The sequence below is a fragment of the Patiria miniata genome, unplaced genomic scaffold (assembly GCF_015706575.1).
Source record: "Patiria miniata isolate m_02_andy unplaced genomic scaffold, ASM1570657v1 HiC_scaffold_5, whole genome shotgun sequence".
Taxonomy (NCBI): domain Eukaryota; kingdom Metazoa; phylum Echinodermata; class Asteroidea; order Valvatida; family Asterinidae; genus Patiria; species Patiria miniata.
Window position 1 is genome coordinate 20,043,322 of NW_024037072.1, and position 13,048 is coordinate 20,056,369.

The following is a 13,048-nucleotide window of genomic DNA, read 5'->3' on the forward strand; positions in this document are numbered from 1 at the left end:
GCAGCTGGTATTGCGGATTGCGGATTGCGATATCATAACAAACAAGATGGCGGCGTACATAAGAAAGTGTTGTGCAACGAGACTCGCGGTGGGAAGGTAGGCAAACTTGTGGGTTTCCTCATCCTTCACGTTAGAACATAGTGGCATCAGTTACGTTCATTATCCCTGGACCCTGGCTTCGTATGTTTGAACTCACCTAATCAGCTGGCGAGGGCCAGATGCAGATTTATTTACTTTTCGAGATCGCAGTGCACGACGAATTTTCTTGCCAACTTGTTCCATTCCGGCATGTCCGGTTAACGTTGGCAAAGACAGTGCACAAACCGATGGGGGCTGTCACTCAGCATGCTCAGGCTGTGAGTGAGTGACCTACTTAAAACTTTTATTTGATTCTTCCTCATTCAATATATCATTTAGTGATAATCTTTTCGCTCATTGTTGTACTATCATGACTATTGGTAATTTGAACTATGATTTTAAACTTTACATGCTTTAGCATGTTTAGGACACCTCTAGTACTAGACCCGTGAACGTGGCGTTGTATACAACGCCACGCGCTTCCCTCGGGTAAATACAAGCGAAAGCATGGGAAAAGTTCCATACTCGGATGTCAATTTATCTGCTGCCAAACATATTTATTGTCACCTCACCTTGTCATTTGAACCAAAAGAAATCCAGGAAGCTGTGTAAAGGTGAAAAAAATGTACTCAAAATGTGTTTTTAGAGCACATTTTGGATGCATACGTCGTGCAGAACTAACTTGAAGCAGCCGGTAAAAACTGATTGTAGTGGCTGAAAAGACAGCGGTACGTTATACACGTGACATCAACAACCATGACGTCGCATGAGCCTGCCAATGATAGTGCAATACGTCATTATGAATATTTATTTTCTCATAAATATTTAGTTTATTTCAATGGTACTTCAAATACGTCCAAAGATTGATGATTGCAACAGCGATCGTGCGCGGCCTAGCGGTTAAGAGTCTCGTGTATCAAGCAAGCATCAGAGGTTCGAATCCCGATGAAGTAACTGACTGATTAATAAAAAGAAATTAAGGAAAGGAGAGGGTGAGAGTAGAGGAGGGAAAGTGGAGGAATAACCATAAAAGATGTAACTTTTGGCGCTAGAAAATTAATTGAAAAAAGTGACGTCCGAGTATGGAATTTTTTCCGAAAGCATTCTATCTTTTGATCCGCTACATATAACCATGTATAAGTTTGCACATGGGTGAATCACTTACTTGTTGGGCTTCCTGTGAATATACGCGAGTGTTGGATTTGTCATTGCCAAGAAATTTGATGTAAAATACGGCACAACTTTGCCACAACGAATGTTTCAAAATGATCAGAAATCTGAGCCAGGCATGAAACTCTGGTACCCTGAGTTCCGCATGCGCAAAACGGTTGGAGTATCACCAGTGGGTACCCGACTAACCGTCTTACATGGCAGGCTGACCGTAATACCATATAAAATTCTGCTAAATCCACTTCGAAAGTCTGTCAAATCACCCAGCATGTGCCCAGTATAATTGATGGTCCATTGTGCAAGGGTTTGTTTCAGGGATCTTTCAATAAATGAAGGTTTTTCAAACCAAATGTGCCATATTTCTCTAATCTTTTTCATTTTTCATTCATCTTCATAATTCTGCCAAAAAAAATATTCTGCTGATTTTCTGTACAACTCATTTTTGTATGCAATTATTCTGTCAAATGTAGCCGAAATTCGGCTAAACCGGTCACTCCATCTTAGTAACCGCGGATCACAATAGAGTGTTTTTACTATAGACTGAAGCGTGGCTATGTATATAGCCACGTTCACGGGTCTACTCTAGTACTAGTTCTACTCTGTCAAATCTACAGATCTATTTATATTACTATTAAATTCCGCAATTCTGAAATGACTTTTGAAGCCTCAAGCAGTCTTTTTTTAATATAGATTAACTCTAGGTTTCTATAATTTTTGATCAGAATTTAGGAAGAAAATGTGACTTTCTAACCTGTTTTAAAGTAGCAGTTTTGGGCCAAGTAAACAAATAAACCACTTTCTTGTCCTGCCCGCTACCTATCCTGCTCGTCTCTTTTTTTTTACTCATGCCCCATAGAGGGATCAAGGCATCTTTTTAACTTTTATTTATGGTTGAAACTTCCCTTATTTCGTTTTCTATGTTGTATTTTGTTTCAAATATATATAATTTTCAAAATAAGTCAGTGTTTGCCACATTAATGTGACTGATATTTAAGTAAATAAAAACCAGTCTAGATTTCAAATTCAGGGAACACAACTTTTCACAAACGGTAGCATGCATCGCTTTGTGGCTCACACTGCAGAGGAAGTCTTGAGACACAAACTTAACCTTCCCAACTCCATCAAAATCCATCCCCCTTTTGGGGGGATTTTGGTATGCAAGCCATTGGTACCAAGTCCATCAAAATCCATCAACTCCACCTATAGCAGATTTTATGATGGATTTTGGTAGTTTGGGTCCAGAAGCATTATGTGAAGCAGAGTCAGGGATGGATTTCGGTGGACTTGGGACTGTTCTTAGTAAAACTCAGTAAGGAGTTAGAGTTAATGGAGTAGGATCATCAGTGTCCGGTATTCAGAAGTACATGGAAGTCATGATGTCCATGACATCAGACTTTTTTCAACACAAAGGTTCTCTGTACTAAACTAGAAAGGTCATTGTTTTATTGCAAACAGTGGTATCACTATCAGGAAAGAATGCAGCATTCTGATGCTTATTTGTTGTTACCTAAAATTGTCGGGGAAATATTTCTCAGTTTCTGAAACCATGCTTTCCAACACAATTATCATTATGCAGTGACTTATCATCATTGAGATTGTGCTGAAAAAAAAAATGGTGTCAGGATACTATATTCTATATCCGAAGTGGGATGCTTTTGAAGGCCAGTGACGGAACAGGTTTTTGGTGCCCAAAATTCTGATGAAATGCTACTTTTTATGTTATTCATTTCCAGTGTTCTGAGAGGCTACAGGTTGCATCAAATTTGCTGGAGCAGTCCATTAGCAAAACAGTTCTCAGCAAGTACAAGTACCGAAGCAGAAGCTACAGAAGACACTATCAACATCACCGACAGTTGTGTGAAGGTAACAAAAAAAACTTGATTTGATTCAAATGAAGCTTTTTATATTAGAGAAGGGGAAACCTTGAGGTCACAAATTGCGAATAATACTTCTTTTCAGAATTAGACTGTACATGTATTTAGAATAAAAACCGTATCCTCTCTAAGTGATCCCCATTTGCTATTTCCCAGGTTTGCAGCATTGCTAATGTTGCTAGCATCATGACTTTGGGCATGATCCCTGGCGACATGGCAAAAAATAACTAGCACCCCTTGAACAAAGACATTGACAGAATGGGGAAACGCCGACATAAGGCTGGATAACTCAGTTGGTAGAGCACTGGAACGGCAATCCGGAGGTCGCAGGTTCAAACCCCGCTCCAGTCAATTTCTTTGTTCAATTGAAAAAATTATTCATAAATACCTAATACAGTTTACCCATTCCTATTGGTCGAGAGCCCGTCACGTGGCCAGTCTTAAGATTGGTAACACCTAGTTCCTCTGTTTGTTGAAACCAGCAACTCTCCAGGATTAATGAGGGCGACAAGCATCTGAGGGTTTTAGTGGAGGGAGGCGGCTGCTCGGGGTTTCAGTGCAAATTTCAACTGGACTCGCAACAAAACATCACTGAAGAAGACAGGTAACACAATAAAAAAAAATAAAAAAAAAATAATGTTTGGAAATTTTTCATTCTAGACCCCATTTTTAAGTCCTGGCAGGAGCTTCTACATGTCATTTCGTGGTCGGTCCGTCGGTCGATAGGTCGGTACCCGGAAAATTGACCAAAAACGAGCCCCCTAAGTTTCCCATAAAATACAACTACCAATTGACCAAAAATTGACCAAATGCAATGCTGTTGTCAGTAAATGCACTCTTGGCGAAAGTTTTTGAAACACGCCCCTTTGTCTCGATCGATGCGCATGCGCGTCTATTGAAGTGAGACATTCCGGAACCGGGCCAGAGCTTATTGTGCACTCGCTCTTGTTGAATTACATTTCACTTAGCTGTAGATTTTCAGTCAATTTCTTTGTTCAACTTTAAAGTTGTTATAACGCACCTTGTCAGTTTCCTGTGGTGGTTTATTTAAAAAAAAACTGCAAATGTAGTTAGAATTTCAAAGGGGAAAAAAGAACTGACCGATGCTTGAATCTCAAATCAACAGGGTGAGTCAAAAAGAAAATGACCGAATTTGAAAAATATTTTAAAGATATTTGGCTTGCTCCATTTCAGAAAAAAAATACCAAAGGGATAAAGTACGGTACATCTTATTGACTTTTAAATTAAAATTTCACGTAGTTTGCATACTCTATTCCCAAGTTGTCTATTTTAATAAAAGATCACAAAACTTGGCTGTCCACCACTGATCATCTACCATTCTAAGAACTGACGAGTACCCATTGAGTAGAATGAAACATGGACGTTTTTCCCACCTCGATGAATGAACGAGAACTTGCAAAGGAAAACATACAAAAATCACCATCAATTTTTTTAGAAATAAAAAGAGTTTCTCCTATTCAAAACACAAAATCTGACGGTAAAAATAATGTTTCAGTCTTGTTTTCAATTATTAAAGTCCCATTGGTATTTGAATGCTTGTGTGTAATCTGTAATTCTCACTATTAAGCTCAATAGCTTCCAATGGCATTCCATGGACAGCTATAAAAATGGGTTCTTTTAGTAAAACATGCATAACTTCTGATGGCATGGATCAATTTTAGTAATTCTTTTTTTTTTCAGATGAGTGGAAGAACATGCTCTTTTAAGACATACTTCATTGGTGTATCAATTTTGATTACTGTTAAGAATTTTTTTTTTTTAATCCCGGTCACTTTCATTTTGACTCCCCCTGTACAGGGTGTTTGAGCGAGACGGTGTGAAGGTGATAGTGGACGAGGTATCTCTGGGTTACATCAAGGGTGCAACGGTGGACTTCCACCAGGAGTTAATTCGCTCCGCCTTCAGGATCACCAATATCCCCATGTCTGAGAACGGCTGCTCATGTGGTGTCTCTTTCTCCCTCAAGTTATAATGGAAGATGTGTTGATAGCTAAAATGAGGTGCGTTTTGTAATATTGGATTTCGCCCCTCACTGATGTGATCTTTATTTTTATAAGTTGATGGAATAGCATGCATTCCTTCTCATAGTTAAATCCTTGTTTACTTTAATCAAACCTGTACATGTTTTACGGTGTAAGTGCTTCTGTAATTGCCGGATTTCAGGCTTTTTCAAATTGTGAATCACATATTGGCACCATACATTTGTTTAAAAAAGTCTTCGTTTCCTCCATTCCTCAAATTTCAGGCAAACATTTTCATGGCCCCCAGCTCTTCCTGTATGAAGACCCTGGAATCCAGCAAAATCGGAATGATCTCATCTTCATTGTGTTGCATGTTGAAAACACTGAATGATACTCCAGAAAAATGTGCTGGCCAGTTTTGATTTTGGGTAATGTGTCTGTATCAGATTCAATTTTAACTTTTTATTGAAACAGGAAAAAACTACTTTTTTTTCTCCATTTTTGACGTTTTCAACACTCTGTACATTTATTTTGAGTAACCTTTTTTACCCACAAGGCACAAAATATATGGCTGAATTATTGTTGGGCTGCAAATACTTCCAAATTTGTAAAGTAATTATTGCATAACTAAATGTGGGGAATTTCTTGTTGGTTTATGTCTCGGTCAAAAGTGAAAATTGCTAGAAACAAATAGCAATTTCAAAACAAAATCAATTTTTCGGGGTGAAACTTGAAAACAGCATGGGGAGAATAATTTTAACTTCCACAAGAATCTGTGTTGTCTAACTAGACCTCATTTATGACCTGTATTATTTTGTAACACATTTACATAATTAACTCCCGGGTTATCATTGGCCAAACTTCTAGTGCATGTTTCAGCAGTTTTACACATTACAGAAGGAAACAAAAAGGGAGACGGAACTTTGTTTGATATGCCATTGATCCCCTTTGATACTTGCAGAACTATTACAGGGTCACATTTAATACCAAAAGCATATGAAATTCATTTCACACAGTAACATTTTTTGTGTGCTAATATCCATGACTCTGACCTATTTCAAAATAGTGGAAAATCCCAATTTGGTTTAGGAATGTTTAAAACTGTTTGTTGGCATTGTCCATATTTATTTTTTTGACTCCTCTGGATGCTAGTGCTATATGTTATGCCACTTGAGGCAGTCGCTTGACCATTTTGGGATTTCTGTACAAATGATCAACCTAAAGTTTAATTCAGTGTAGCAGTTTTTGTTAACATTAAATACAGGTTTGCTATGTTGATTGATTGCCTGCCAGGCTTTAAATTATATTTAGAGAGAAACAAGTGTGCCAAGTATTTGTGCCTGTGCTAATGACAGTCACATTTTGATTACTCGTATGCATTTCTATGGGGCTACGAAACCATTGTTCCCACCAGGCTGCCATATGAAAGCGCACATGGGCCTTATGCACAATTAGTTGGCCATTTTTGTTGAGTTTCCCCAAAGTATTTCATTAATTGTTAACTGTTGAATGGGGTGGCACCAGACTTTTTATTTATGCAGGCATTGTTTTGGTACTGTCTTCTTTTTTAAATCTGGCTTTAAACATTAGAGACTGTTTAATTTTAAATTATTCATTGAAGCGGACTGGAATTGATTAGAAATTAACTTGCTTTCATTTATCTTCGCAAGCTCAAAGAATTAGGTTTTTACCTCACTTTCAATTCAATATGGCCGACTCGTGAATAAGGCCCATGTAAAAAAAAAAAGTTGACATCATCAGTACAGAGGCTTATTGAGATGTAAACCTAAAGCTTCTGCCTAAAGATGACATCACTGTGTTCATCCTGAATGTGGAAACTTAAAGAGTAAAGAGAATGGGGTACCAAGGTACATGGTGTAACTATAGCAGGAGTCACCGCAAGATTGTGAATGTTGTAGGCTTAATGTTTACCGTATTGTTTTGGTTGGCAAAGGTGTTAACCAACTTGACATCAACAAGTGAGTGGAGACTGAGCTTTTGTCCAATGGTTGTACCTAATCCAATTATAGCTCAGCAGTCAAGATAACTGTTAACAGTTATGGATCAACAAAGGCAAGTTACTGTAAACATTGAGCTGCAAACTTGCCAACAGGAAACTGTTACCTGGTAAACAATAGGCTGCAGCCGCATGGTGTGATGTGAGGCTATATCAGATGTGAGGCTATAGCAGTAGGCTATCAGCTGTAATTCCAAATTAGGATATAAAGATTTTGGAATTCTAGACCAGCTTCACACATGCATTGAAAACAGAGGTTGTTAGCGCTAAACCATACGACATTGCAGACCTTTCGTAATCCTTCACACAAAAGGAATTAGAGGCGCACTTGCCTTGGTGCTAATTAGGAATTAACCATTAAGCCAGAGATGATAAGCAACTTAGGTATGAGGCTTTTGCATACGAGATGATTGCGCTGCACACTTTTTATGATACAAAGTGAAGAAACACAAGAGTCGGTCCATGTTGGTGCACCATATCTATACAATTTTTTTTTTTAAAGAGCAAAAACCCCAAAACACCCTCCCCTAAAAAAAACGGGGAACAAATTAACAAACACCAACATATATGAGCAAGGGATAAAACACAGTATATTTATTGCGTGATATAGTGTATTTGTAACAAATGAACATGTAGCCCAAACTATACCAAGGTTTTGGAAATAAAACCTTATAATTCACTGAATGGACTCTTATTGAATTTATTAAGTTATCAACAATGTGTTTAAGATGTACAACACCGAAAGTTGATATTCATATCTGTTGATGTTCTTGTTTATGCTCGAGTTTAACATGTTGCTACAAAGGCTTACTAACTGTACATAAATAAAATGAGATAATATATGTTAACTACAACCGTTTTTCCTTGGATGATTATTACTTGTGTGACCTTACTTAGCACCATCAGTGGGTAGTCCCTGCTCTTGAGTTACGGATTCTTAAACAAATCTTTAACAACAGGAATCCACAGGAGCTTTCAACTTCTATGTCCTGCAAAATGTTTCAATTCATCAGAATATCGAACTGAGTGACATATCGAAATGAAGAGCTGAATGAAATCTTTTTTGGGAAAGATTCCCATACCTGGCCATCAATTTTTTTTCCCTGCAGTGACCTATCAGCCATCAGAGAGTGTTAATATGTCCTAAAAAAAGGTCAAATTTAGCAGGGAAAATATTGAAGAATTTACATTTGGGTACTGAGAAAACACTTACAAATTTTCAGACCAGCCTTTTAGGGTTTGTGCACAGGGTGACGAGTGATGTCCAGGTATGGAAATATTTCCCTTTTTTTTCTTTAAATGAAATATTAATAAGTGAAATGTTTTTCAAGACATGTCTCATTGGATGCGATCACAAGGTAGTCTATTCAAGGATTGGCCCAAGGGGCTTGTTGGGGTGGCTAACAACCCACCCCCCCCCCCCCTTCGCTCAGACTGACCAATGTTAATTTTTTACACCATAGAAAAATTGTTCCTTGAGTCCTCATCAAATGTCACTAGGCTACTCAATATTGCAAAACTTGGTGCATTGCCTTAAGTTCTTTGTTACGTTGACTGCAACATCAATCCTTCATCTAACGCCCAACACCCACCCTTTAAAAATTCCAGCCACCTCCTTAAGAAAATTCTATATCCCCCACTGATATTGCTTGGAGACAATGTTATATGAACTTTGGACTCTTATAAAATCAGGTCCCTATTACTTTATATGGTCTCTAACCCGTGACATGCCACTGTACTAATTATCTTCACCAAGGCATGCGCAATACAACCAATGAGGCTGTATTCATGGTGTCCCAATTTCACACGACACCAGTACTGATAAGGACTCATTACAAACTATTTTCCACATGTATGAAAAAAATACCACTCCTTGGCAGCTGGAGAAGTTTCAAGTCTAGATTGCCAGTTGTTTGGAACTAGACAGCTTCATTAGAAGAAGGCAATGCAAACATTTGCATCTGCAGGTACCATGTAAAACAGTAAGTATTATGTAGTCATCACATGAGTAACTAGAAAGCACTCAGAGAGCGCAAACCTCCGCCAAGGCTGAACAATTTCACCGCCATATTGTTGGTACACCCAAAAGAAATACTCGCATATTAAAATGGTGAACGAATCCTTTAAAATAAATCCTGGATCCAGACCAAGATCCAGATCACCAAAGTCCAATCGATTTGTACTTGTATCAAGGCACACTCCTAAAAACGTTTTTATGTAGGCAAAATCCATCCAAAACTTGTTGAGTTATCTTATCAACAGACAAACCAACCAACCAACAAACAAACAAACGCCGATGAAAAAAATAACCTCCTTGGCCGAGCTAGGTACTAGAAAGCACTCACAGAGCGCAAATCTCCGCAAAGGTTAAACAATTCCCCGCCATTTTGTCAGTACACCCAAAAGAAATACTCGCATAAAATTGGTGAAGAATCTTTTATTAAAATCCTGGATCCAGACCTAGATCCGATCACTTCCAAAATATAATCGATTTCTACTTGTACCAAGGACCACCCCTAAAAGATGTTTCATGCAAATCCGTCCATGCCTTTTTGAGTGATCGTGTTCATAGACAGACCGACCAACCAACCAACAAACGCCGATGAAAACATAACCTCCTTGGCAGAGGTAACAATTTTTTTTTGGGGGGGGGGGCTGGTTTTTGAAGTCTTATTCCCACGTTGGTAGAGTTTGAGAGCTCTGCTCAGAAACCAGATCAGAGACGAGTGTACCGTTTGCCAATCCGACACAATCTGTCCTGGGCCGATACAATAAAACGGACATCCTGCATGCGAAAGACAAAATCAAAGATACATCTGGTTATAAATGTCATCTTCGTTAGCAACCACAGAGGTGGACGGAATGACATGAAAGGGACCCGACGCAATTTCTGGGAAGTGCGCGCGACGTTGAACGCAAACATTGGCTTTGATAACAACCCGTCCCCTCATTTTCCTTGCCGTCCAAATAATGTAAATGGGCTTCTGTTTCTTTGATTTGTGGAGAACAGCTTTTTATGCGGCAGTCAGGTTGGGTCTTTCCTTATGAGCCACATACCTGTCTTGTTGGATGCCCAGCTCATTACTGCCAAACTCAATCAGCAGACGCGTTATCTTCCGGTTAATCTCTGCGTCGTAGAAAGCTGCACAACAATAGATCTCTATGATTGCATTGGGCGAGTTGTCTCTGCCTCTAATGATGCGTTGCCCGGGCAACAGCCATACGGTGAAATACTGTAAGAATGTGAGAAATCGAGGTAGAAAAAATCTCTACATGCCAATTAATACATTTCTGTCATTAAATCAGTCTTGGTTATAGAGCCAATTTTAATTTAAAGTGTAGCTAGCTATAGGTGCACATGTAATATGTAAGAAAGATGTAATCTTTAGTAACTATAGAATGCTGATGTTTTGAAGTAAATTTAGTTTACTTGCCATTTTTTACCACAATACATCGTCGATTCTCTTTCAAACCTGGTTTTTTAGAACATTTACTTCACCCTAGACAAATGGTAAAACCATAATATACCACACTGAGCATCCAAAATATAGTTCTAATTATTCTTTGTTTCTTAATGATAAGGAAAAATGTACATCTCGGAAAACAATAATATCATTTGTTATCATAATATTTGTTATCATAGTATCGGTATCACTCCTCTAATATCGGAAGTGGCGAGGATTTTTTGTGTGTGGACAAAGACAAAATATTTAAGCGATATATTGAGATATAAAAGTAAGAAGTATAGTTCAAGTACAACTAGTGAGATTGGCTGAAAGATGCTAGCATGGGAGTGGCTCTGAAAAAAGTTCCCGATTATATATCACCATATTTGTGGCGTTATTTCGATGTGCATTTCACGTCAAAGTAAATTAAGAGATGCATTTCAAAACGATATGTGATCAGCAACATCATCCCACCGAGCTTCATTCTACATATACTTGTAAGTTGAAATCGTTTCTGTATTCTGATCGTACTTGGGTCTTTTCTTTTTGTTCGGTTAGGGTTCGGAAGGCGGAAGCCACCAAATTGATGTATATTTTTGTAGCCGGGGCTATTACGCCATACGATACACAGTTTGGAAAATGCTGTGTTTCGTGTGAATGTTTGTTATTGTAACTCTTTTGATGTGGAAATATCGTCGACAATGGATGTTGCATTATCGAAACAAAACAAGAAATCACCCACCAGCTTACCATAGAATGGTAAAATGGAAACATTTTCACAAAGGAATTACAATTTTATCACAACTGAAAAAACCACGATACCCTCTCTGAATAATGTGTCAGTGAATTTACCTGCTCTTTCCATTGACTGATGCATTCCTTTAGTTTACTGGACAATTTTAACTCCAGGTCGCACGCCATGTGACTCTCCGGTACGTTGGTGATAAATTTCAGTAGCGGCATTTTGACATTTACGCCGGACCAACAAAATCCTCGTCTACTCGGGATGGAGTTTCACTTGATACTGTCATTAATCAACAAAAATCGTGGAAGTAATAATGTCCACGTCGCGTGATGTTTAAAAGCTTTAAAAAAAGCTTGGTATTGGCAACAACCATATTGAATGCCACGTGTAACTGAATTTTGTAAGGGTATTTTTCAAGGGTGCTTGTGCATGCAGCAATGACGTTTTTGTGTACACGTATTTTATTGAAGATGTTATTAATATCTTTTTGTCATGGCTACATGTAATTAGTACACGTGTAGTTATGTTTACTTTATAAGCGCGCGTTGGGGTGCGATCTGCATGCGCACGAATACGGAGGCATACACCGTTCGTGGTTGTAGATAATAGGCCCTACCCTTGGCGCAACTAGCCTCATTTTCTGCTATGGAGGGGCAACCACTGATGTGTTTCAGACTGAAATGTTTCGCTTTCCACTAAATTCTAAGTTGGGTGGGTAAGTTAATAGCAGACTCGCACATGACTCGTGACTCGGACTGGAGTCCGACTCGAGTCTCATTTATCGTGACTCGGACTTGGACTCGAGTTACATTGACAAATGACTCGGACTCAGGCATTCGGACTAGGAATTGGACTCGGGACTCGACCAAAATTACCACAAATCACTTATTGTTTTTTTCAACAGTATAATTACAAGTCATTTTGAAGGCAAGCCTCTCCTGCAAAGCGATACACAGCCTGTGCGGTGCAGAAGAAACGTAGTACACATACACTGTAGTGCGTAAATGCAAAGATATTGATGAAATGCAAGCTTGATAATTATCCTTTTCAGGTGGTACTTCGGCTTAGACAAGTTACACATGTATTTACAGTTCTTAAATAACTTAGAAAAGCTATGAAAAAAATGGAAACATTTACACTATGAGGTTTTGGCAGCACCTCAGGGGAAAACTTTTCATTTTAATTGGTGACTCGTGACTCGGACTTGGACTCGACCTTTGTATTAAACGCATGACTTGGACTCGGACTCGACCTGCTTGACTTAGGACTCGGACTCGGACTCGATGTTTGGTGACTCGAATACAACTCTGGTAGTTAGGGAGGGGTTGTTAATGAGGGCACATACGGTCCACATGCAGGATGGGGACGTGCCCCCTCCCATGCACACCCCACCCTTCTTTGCTTGCCTTAGGGCAGCAGCTCAAGACTGACGACGGGAAAGTCAATGATACCCAACAAGTTCGTAATTCAGCACGGACGGGTCAGGAACATTTAACGGTATGCTTGTATTTCTGAGAACAGCTTGGTACTGGTTTGCTGTCTTCGACGACTTCAAATTGCTGCCGGAGTTTAAAGGGAAAAGATGTTATTGTCCTTTAAAATGCATACCCTGTGCTCTTTTAGAAAAAAAAACCCCTGATTTTTGTCTACTTACGAATTGTCAATTTGTACGTTTTTTTTGTCAACGAAATCACTACGTTATTCCAATCTTGGGCATCTGCAGCCGGCCTTCAGGA

General features: G+C 38.9%; 2 protein-coding genes across 2 annotated transcripts; one reads left to right on the plus strand and one right to left on the minus strand.

Moving 5' to 3' along the window:
* Positions 1-2: 2 nt before the first annotated feature.
* On the plus strand, positions 3-5,569 carry LOC119742203 (iron-sulfur cluster assembly 2 homolog, mitochondrial-like). Its single transcript, XM_038218248.1, has 5 exons — positions 3-96; positions 2,982-3,111; positions 3,605-3,726; positions 4,941-5,143; positions 5,389-5,569. Exons 1-4 carry the CDS (start codon positions 47-49, stop codon positions 5,113-5,115), a joined length of 477 nt encoding a protein of 158 aa, XP_038074176.1. The 5' UTR covers positions 3-46; the 3' UTR covers positions 5,116-5,143; positions 5,389-5,569.
* A 2,797-nt stretch (positions 5,570-8,366) lies between these two features.
* LOC119740440 lies at positions 8,367-11,701 on the minus strand. The gene is made up of 3 exons (XM_038215754.1): positions 11,420-11,701; positions 10,179-10,354; positions 8,367-9,906 (listed from the first exon to the last, which is right to left on the minus strand). Exons 1-3 carry the CDS (start codon positions 11,528-11,530, stop codon positions 9,792-9,794), a joined length of 402 nt encoding a protein of 133 aa, XP_038071682.1. The 5' UTR covers positions 11,531-11,701; the 3' UTR covers positions 8,367-9,791.
* Positions 11,702-13,048: the final 1,347 nt, after the last annotated feature.